This window comes from Limulus polyphemus, unplaced genomic scaffold (genome assembly GCF_000517525.1).
Source record: "Limulus polyphemus unplaced genomic scaffold, Limulus_polyphemus-2.1.2 Scaffold1384, whole genome shotgun sequence".
Classification (NCBI taxonomy): Eukaryota; Metazoa; Arthropoda; class Merostomata; order Xiphosura; family Limulidae; genus Limulus; species Limulus polyphemus.
Window position 1 is genome coordinate 2,511 of NW_013666994.1, and position 10,119 is coordinate 12,629.

The 10,119-nt window shown below is 32.5% G+C and overlaps 1 protein-coding gene across 4 annotated transcripts in view; it reads left to right on the top strand.

Annotated features, from left to right (window-relative positions):
• The first annotated feature begins 818 nt into the window (after window positions 1-818).
• The window catches only part of LOC106463355, a 26,691-nt gene continuing 17,390 nt past the window's right edge, over window positions 819-10,119 (top strand). For all 4 annotated transcript variants that reach the window (XM_013923378.2, XM_022390828.1, XM_022390829.1 and 1 more), the window contains exon 1: window positions 819-929. In XM_013923378.2, coding sequence (XP_013778832.1) covers window positions 891-929 — 39 coding nt within the window. In that variant the 5' untranslated portion in view covers window positions 819-890. The remainder of the gene's footprint in view (window positions 930-10,119) is intronic.

The window sequence follows — 10,119 nt, forward strand, 5'->3', positions numbered from 1 at the left end:
ACGACCATTTATCCTAACTCTGAAATAATGGTAAAGTTTAAAATAAGCTTTTTTCAACATCATAAGCTGGAATGACAGGATCCGGGATACAATTTTCTGTGTATTGTTTAATCCCAGTTAGAAGGATGGTTGGTGGTGGGCAACATATCACAATGCGAGAAAATTTTTGCATCATTGCTAAAATAGAATGAAAGTAAAATACAATAATAAGACCATAAATCACATTGCCCAACTCTTCACACTAAACAAAGTGACTGTGGTTACTCTCACCTGTAGACATACTGTCCTAACCAAGCCACCTCTGAAACCATGGAGCAGTAAACATATCTACAGAACAGCCTATTCTCTGTTCACTTTTCATCAGCACATTAGCAATGAATGTGTAAACCGTTGTTCCTGAGCATTAAAAGTACAATAAAAATACATAAAGGTATCAATACTGAAAATAAAGACATACTGTTTTCAAGAATTATATTAATATTATATTATTAAATGATGGGGGTCTAACCCCTCAACCCCATGACCCTCATCATGTCATCTTCTATCGCTGTGTCAAGTTTGGTGCTGATTGATAAAGAAATGTGGAAACGTATAAGGAACAGATATGAAATGATTGATATATGACCGTGTATTTTTTCCCAGAACACACACTTTGCTTTATATAGTAGATGTACTTAAAGACTGTACTAAATAAATTATTTTAACCACATATATATGATACAGCAACTGATGTTTTAACATTTCCAAAATGATCAATTTTATTCAACATTTTTATATATTTCTTTATAACGTAGATATTTAACGGTTATTTTAGGTGCCACAGATTATTGAACCTGTCTCGTAGACCAGCATAGGAAGGGTAAAAGTTGAGGAATAGCCACTGTGATGACATGTCACTAAATCCAAGTGACCCTGTTTCCCAGCTGAAGGTTTGTAAATTACATTTCATTTTAGTTATGTATATATATATATAAGTTAAAATTTCTCCATAATTACAATTTTACATGACCATTAATACATTTGTAATATTAAAATTATTGAAATAAAAGAATATGTTATTAATCAGTTGTTATTTACACAGCTACCACGTGTGTCTTAGCGATACGTGTCTATCAGTTGTTATTTACACAGCTACCACGTGTGTCTTAGCGATACGTGTCTATCAGTTGTTATTTACACAGCTACCCCGTGTGCCTTAGCGATACGTGTCTATCAGTTATTTATTAAATGAAATTTTATTCGCATTTTATTTATTTTTTGTATTTCAGTCTTGTTCGCATTTTCAATGTTATTCTAACAACTTCCAGTTTTTTTAACTGTGTTAGTTTCACATTCTTGGAACTAATTTTAAAACGTGTTCAGATAGAAAAATTGTTATTCTTTTAATTCATTTGTTCTTGTTGTACTAGTTGCAAATTCAATGAAATTTACAAAAAAAGTTCTCTTAAAAATTATATCTACTTAAGCTATGAGAAACCATTTTCGATGACGTTTGGTATACAAACTCGGGTACACCTCATAGCGACAAATTGTGGGTAGTTTCGTAAATTCCTTTACACATAGTTTATCTTTAACATGAAACCTATATACTGTATATTCTTTTCATTACGAATATTAAATTAGCAGTAATCAATTTTTATGCCAACATTAAAGATAATATAATTTTTGTAAGACCAAATGTATATTTAATGTATCTGTATATATTGAGAATGTTTGAAAAATATATTTATTTCTCGACCTAGATAGAAAATGGAAATTATTTATGGTTGAAATGAAATTTCCAAAATATTCCCCAAACTCTGAATAAAATAGACCGCTTATTTATTCTACTGTACAAAACACTTAGTTGTTACTTCTGGTACATTCTGCAGTGTTAAAAATCAAACGATTAGCACTGACCATTCGTAAGTGTCAAAAGATGTATTCTAAAACACAGGTTTTTATATAACAGAAAAACTTCTCGAATAGAAAAATAAAGAATTTGATTGGAAAATAATTTATTTTAGAATATGAATTGTAAAAAAATTACATTTATTTCAAGAAAAGACCTAGCTTGAAGTTAAGCGTGTACTTCACCATCATAAAATCACTTTATTTTGTGTCAAAATGTTACCTTTGTTAGAAAAATGGTTGATATAGTTCTGACTAATTAAGAAAGTGAAGAACACCAAATTTTCTGATAGACTGAGGTGTTTACTTCTTTTAAGAGCAACAAACAAATAAAAGTTATATATGGCTTCTCCATTCCATTTATTCTGAGCAGTAGCACAAGAATCGTTTGTCCCATACAAGGGTTCCCATGCTCGGCTAGACATTATTTTAATTTCGAATTCCTCATTCCTGGCGGTAAAATAGAAATGGCTGCCAAACTCGAACCATTCGTTTGATTACTTAACCATTTAAACTCAGTTTTTGCGATTTTATATTCACATATCAGATTTAGTGTGACACACGAATAAGACAGTAACTTTATGATTCCAAGATCAGATTCAGATTTTATTTAAAGCATCATAGGACAGTACCTTTATTATTCTAAGATCAGATTCAGATTTTATTTAATACATCATAGGACACTACCTTTGTTATTCTAAGATCAGATTCAGATTTTATGTAATACATCATAGGACCATACCTTTATTATTCTAAGATCAGATTCAGATTTTATTTAATACATCATAGAATCATACCTTTATTATTCTAAGATCAGATTCAGATTTTATTTAATACATCATAGGATCATACCTTTATTATTCTAAGATCAGATTCAGATTTTATGTAATACATCATAAGACAGTACCTTTATTATTCCAAAGTCACTTATTAGATTTTATGTAATACATCATAGGACCATACCTTTTTTATTCTAAGATCAGATTCAGATTTTATGTAATACATCATAAGACAGTACCTTTATTATTCCAAAGTCACTTATTAGATTTTATGTAATACGTAGATATGATACTCGCTTTATGATATTCGGAATTATAAAATATTCGCTTAAGTGCTTCGAACTCTAATTTGTTCATTGAACTTTAAAACAAGTCACAAACGAGTCGTTCTACGTCATTGAGGTCATGACACTTTCGTGTTGCAACTTTACAACTGAAAAGTTATACAGTACATTTTATTTCATTTATTTCTCATTTTATTTTTCAATGGTATTGTTTTGTTAGTATTTTTACTTCGCATTGTTCTAATTCATAGCATCCCAAGTATTTTCCTTTGAGTATTGTTCTTATTTCCTGTCTGAGAAGTTTCCTTTAATGTTTATTGTCAGTTTTAAGTTACTCTTATGTAAATATTACCGTCACTCCCTGTCTGCACATTTCTGCTACCTCCTCGTCCAAATCAGAATTGTAGGCATAGCAGGACTGAGCAAATCTTTCTTCCGGGCGTTTGTTTACAAAATAGAGACATATTGTTGAATGTAAACAAATTTGCGATAGAAAAATCAGTTTAAACCACAATAGAAAACGCCATACTCATGGTTGTAAACGAAAAGGATACATTTGCTGTGTTACTTGCTGAATACGGGAAACAAACATTTATATAACTTCATTACATGATCCATAAACCTAATATGAAAACTTTACAAACCTAGCGAAAGCTCCTCCTTCATTTTTTCGTGTTTTTTTTTGTTTTTTTCGCGAATTCTGCCCACAGTTTATAGCGACACCTAGCGTTTCTAGGCTGACCAATTTTAAGATATAGTGCATTTGGTAGTTGATAAAACTGTTGAAAAGGGACGAAATATAAGACAAGACTATCTGAGTTAATAACAATGTTACAATCGAATACATTTTATTTTGCTGTTTTGTATTATAGGTTCAAATAATTGTTGAAAGGACGTCAAGACCTAACAGGTTTTTCATTTAATTAGGAACCGTATGTGGCCCAGTGGTTACTGTGCCGGACTGTGGATCCGCGGTTACTGCCAAATATATATATATATATCGCGCTCCTCACTTTGGGCCAGTGTGTGCGTTATTAGAGTGACAGTCAAATCCCCTATTCGATTCCAGTAGCCCATTGGTTAACAATGGGTGGTGTTGACTAGCTGCGTTCCCTGTAGTCTATCACTTCGAAATTATGGACGGCAGGTAGTCCTCGAGTAGCTTTAAGTGAAATTCCACAAGCGACGACATTTAATGAGCTACTTGAAACTAAAGATAGTAAATGCATTAAGATTTGTTTAAAATCCTAACCACTTAATAGCTGCGTTTTTTGTTTTCTTTTTATTAATATATGAAGTGAAACAAAGAAGGTTGACAATACAAACAATCCATTATTTCTAGTAATACATAAAAATACTATTTTAAATTAAGTTTATAGTAGTGAAATCAATATGAAGTTTTAACCCCCCCCCTTTTTTGTATGAATAATAACTCTGTAGACCACATATCCACCGAACTACATATACACAAACTTGTTCATTGAACTTGATATTTCCGATTTTTTATGCTCGAGAACAGGTTAGTAACCTCTCGTGATGGTCTTGATAACACAAGAAGTCTCCTTCTTGCCACGTTACATCCTCGTGTCAGGTTTCGTGGACATTGATTACTTTAGATATCTATCAGCGAAGAGATTTGACCAATCGCTACAATATCCCAGGCAATGTACATAAAGTTTGTGTAAATCATCCCTCCTGTTTGTGATATGACAGAGATCTAACTACAAGCACTTAATTATGCCCTTTATGAATATTAAAGCTTATCTGATTGTTCATAGTTTGAAATTTATAATGTTAAGCTAACTCAAGCCTTTTAATATGATCCATGCGTAAGTAAGATTTACTCTGTTCCTTTCGTTGACAATGTTGGTAGGAATGTTTAATATATTTATTTATTTCAGGTTATTATTGTAGTTTTATTACGAGGATTATCTTGTATTGTTGGTTAATATAAGGACTTACGACTGACCTAGATCTCCTAAACTAGCAGAATCTCATGAGATATTATTGGATTTTAGCATTATTGGTTGATATAATGACTTAGGACTAACCTAAATCTCCTAATCTGGTAGAACCTTGCGAGATATTATTGGATGTTACAGCCAAAAAGTATCGTTAATAGGATACTAAACTGATGAATCAATATAATGTTATCTTTATATATTTAGATAGCTGTACTTGTTGCCATGTTTTCTCAATTTGACTAGATAGCTTACTTTAAGCTTAAGTTTATATTAATTATTATTAAGATATAATATTGATACAGTGGTTAAATCATCACTAATTCCACGTCTCAAGTAATAGAATAAGCTTAAAAACAATTTACAACCGATCAGAAACTGTGAAGATATTATTTACATATCTAAATCAAATACATATTATTTGGTTTACTTACAATTAGAGCAGAGGTTCTCGAACTGTGGTCTCGGCCACAGTTTGTCCGCAAGTTCCAAATGGTCTGCAAAAAGTTTCATAATTACGGAAAGGAAGAGTAGTTAGATCCACTCGACATTGAAGACCTTAACAATTCAGCTATATAAATTAAATGGAAGAGTCTAAAACTGTAGGTTATGAGTTAAAATGTTTTCTTAGCTTGGGAGTTTTCGCGCATTATAAAAAAATGGCCCACCGGTTGGTTTTTCTACGGAACAAAATTAAAGCTTATTGGTGCTTTCTTGCGATGGAACATTAAGTTCAGAGTTAAAAAGAAATCCACTATCAGAGTTTTATATTCAGAGAAGTGAAGAGCATACAGAACGTACAGCAGTTTGTGTTTTGATGCACCTTTCCAAGGAAGGTTCTTGCAATATTACTTCTGTGACATGATGTTTAACTTCTTATACTGTAACCGTTAGAGGTCGTGAAATTGCTTGTTTTTAACCCTGTTAGAATCACATCTCCTTCTTCTACAACTGCGGACATTCATTTCTTTAAAATGCTAGAACTTTGTGCTTTGTATGCTTTCATAATTGCTGAATAAGAGACCATTGCGTTAGAAAGTCCTGTAAGTCGTGAAGTTGCTTGTTTTTAACCCTGTTAGAATCACGTCACCTTCTTCTACAACTGCGGACATTCATTTCTTTAAAATGCTAAAACTTTGTGCTTTGTATGCTTTCATAATTGCTGAATAAGAGACCATTGTGTTAGAAAGTCCTGTAAGTAACCGTTTTAGCAGAGGTCAACTTGAGCTCCATCTTGCACTTTCAAATTACCTCACTTCAGATGAACTGCAACAAAGTTTGCTTTTAATTATGCACAAAGCTACACAAGGGCTATCCGTGCTCTGCCCACCACGGGTATCGAAACCCGGTTTCTAGCGTTGTAACTCCGCAGACATACCGCTGTGCCACTGGGGGGGGGGGGGCGAACTGCGACAAAATAATTAGATGTTTTTGTATGTGTACTCAAAAGGCACGGAGATAAAAAATGATCACCTTTAACAACTGTTACAGTAGATTGGGAAAAATGTATCCGTTTTTCACCTTATTTCAGATTTATCATTTTACCGAGATGTATAGTTTTTTAACAAACATGGCCGGAATTTGCTGCTGATATGATTTAACTACGATTAGAAGTTGTGATAAAAAATGACACGTGACATTAAACATGCTCATAGATAATTTTATAGTTAAAATTATTTTCCGTCACATTTCTGTTCATTTTCACTTTCTTCTAAAACAGCATTCATTAAATCGATATTTTATATTGATAACAACCTGGCCTCAGGGCCACCATCAAATACAAGAGTAAACAGCGTTATGGCTATTTCTTACAAATTAGATTGGTTTCATGTAAAATGCCTAAAACGTAAATTTAATTAAATTTAAGCTGTTACATTGAACTAAATGCCTTCAGAATTAGAAAAATATTTTGTTGACAAATGGAAAAAATCCCTCAAGTACGGGATCAACAAAAGAACAAAATAGTTTACAGTATTTTTATTATGTTCACGAAAGTGTAATATTTTAAAACGATATTATCCTTTTTTATCTGGTTCCAAGAATTTTCGTTCAATAAATACATTATAAGGTTTTGTATTGTAACTATAAAAACGTATTTCACTTATAAAATTGTGTTTAATTTACCTATCTGTTGCAACAGTATTTACAGATTTTTCTCAGCAAAAAAAAAAAAAAGCGTAATAACGAAATCAGCATAAAGAATAAGCGAGTAAAATATGCAAATTTGGACATGAGAGGTATTAAACATTTTGCCCAAAATTAAATTTCATTTCGTTCTCCCTTTTTTTTTTGTAATCACGCATAAAACTACACAATGGGCTGTCTGTGCTTTTTCCAACACGGGTATCGAAACCCGGTTTCTAGCATTGTAAATCCGCAAATATACCGCTGTTCTGCAAGGGGCCACTACGTTTTGAGCGAATGTTTTTCATCTAAGGTGATTGTCTACAAAACTAACTATTTTTCAGACAGAATCATCCGGTATAGGTCTCCTGCTAGAAATGCATTGATATTAGCATAATTTTCAAGAAATGTTAATATCTTCGGACGTTCATCTTATATTACTGAGGTATTTATAATAATGAAACTTGATGTTGCCATAATTATATCTTAATAGATTTATAAGATGTAAAATTTAGTTACAATTAGAATATTCCTCATTTAATGTTCTTATATCATTGACCTGGAATAGCTAGTAAAGTTATTAATTAAACTTGAACATGAATGTGAAAAAGTGTTGTATAAATATATAAATAGTTAGTTTCCTGTCACTTCATTTTCATTTGCGGTAATTACAATTTAGGGTAAATGTTATTCCTATGAATAAGAGGCAAATAACTTAGTTAGAATTTAACTTATTTTAAAACACTTCTGAAATAATGCCCTACTGTTTGGTTTGGAAGGCACGTGAGACTAAATCCAACCGTTGTTAGCCATTTTTGTTACGAGAGCATCTCTGTGTCTGCGACAACAACAATAGGGGTCGTTCTGGGTGACTTCTATCATGTAACCTATTTTCTTTGTTTTGCCTCTTCCATCGCTATGTAAATGAGTCAACCGTTTAAAAGCATTGTATGTGTTTCGATGTCTATCTTTCATAGATAATCATTGGGACTTTAATTTGGAATATATCCTAATAACAGCCTGAATATATTTTACTGCAAAGTGCACGACATGAAATCGTATGAAAAGGCAGTTTCGTGTCTTCCTGTAATGTCATTTTGTTTTATAATTATATATTTTCTTTTCTTTCAAATATGAACCTTTTTTGTGATGTAGTAAAACTATTCAGAATCAGAAACCTAAATCATACGTAACATTACTGATATATTACAGGTAAACAATCTTATTTCTACAATATTTTTTATTTGACAACAGTTATATTTTCAAATTGTATGCATCACTTAAGAGTTTCAAACTGCTAAGTGAATCTGGGTTCTTGGTGGTATAGGGTTAAGTGTATTGTTATTTTGACAAAACATTAAAAAATGCATTCAACTGTCAGTAATGTTTGGGCACCACTTCAGTCGTCTTTCTTTCTCTTTGTTGGGATTTAGGTCTTTAAAGACCTGGGAGAGTAAGATTGTATGGTTGCTGAAGAATATACGTGTAAATACAACATGAGGGTCAGAGTAAACTGCACTTACTCCGACCTTTTTCAGGGCAATGTCCATGTAGGTATAAAAGGTTACATTAATTTGTTGATAGGACAAAGTTCATGTAGGTATAAACAATTACATTCATGTGTTGATAGGACAACGTCCATGTAGGTATGAACAGTTACATTCATGTGTTGATAGGACAATGTCCATGTAGGTATAAAAAGTTGCATTCATTTGTTGATAGGACAATGTCTATGTAGGTATGAACAGTTACATTCATGTGTTGATAGGACAACGTCCATGTAGATATAAACAGTTACATTCATGTGTTGATGGGACAATGTCTATGTGAATGTAACTGTTCATACCTAATGGACGTTGTCCTATCAACACAGTAGACATAAACAGCTACATTCATGTGTTGATAGGACAAAGTCCATGTAAGTATAAACAGCTACATTCATGTGTTGATAGGACAATGTCCATATAGGTATAAACAGTTACATTCATGTGTTTATAGGACAAGTCCATGTAGGTATAAACAGCTACATTCATGTGTTGATAGGACAATGTCCATATAGGTATAAACAGTTACATTCATGTGTTTATAGGACAATGTCCATGTAGGTATGAACAGTTGCATTCATTTGTTGATAGGACAAAGTCCATATAAGTATAAACAGCTACATTCATGTGTTGATAAGACAATTTCCATGTAGGTATGAACAGTTACATTCATGTGTTGATAGGACAACGTCCATATAGGTATGAACAGCTACATTCATGTGTTGATAGGACAATGTCCATGTAGATATAAACAGCTACATTCATGTGTTGATAGGACAATGTCCATAGAGGTATAAACAGCTGCATTCATGTGTTGATAGGACAATGTCTATGTAGGTATGAACAGTTACATTCATGTGTTGATAGGACAACGTCCATGTAGATATAAACAGCTACATTCATGTGTTGATAGGACAAAGTCCATGTAAGTATAAACAGCTACATTCATGTGTTGATAGGACAAAGTACATGTAAGTATAAACAGCTACATTCATGTGTTGATAGGACAATGTCCATATAGGTATAAACAGCTACATTCATGTGTTGATAAGACAATGTCTATGTAGGTATGAACAGTTACATTCATGTGTTGATAGGACAACGTCCATGTAGATATAAACAGCTACATTCATGTGTTGATAGGACAATGTCCATATAGGGTATAAACTGTTACATTCATGTGTTTATAGGACAATGTCCATGTAGGTATAAAAAGTTGCATTCATTTGTTGATAGGACAAGGTCCATGTAAGTATAAACAGCTATATTCATGTGTTGATAGGACAATGTCCATGTAGGTATGAACAGTTACATTCATGTGTTGATAGGACAACGTCCATGTAGATATAAACAGCTACATTCATGTGTTGATAGGACAATGTCCATGTAGGTATGAACAGTTACATTCATGTGTTGATAGGACAACGTCCATGTAGATATAAACAGTTACATTCATGTGTTGATAGGACAATGTCCATGTAGGTATGAACAGTTACATTAATGTGTTAATAGGACAATGTCCATATAGGTATGAACA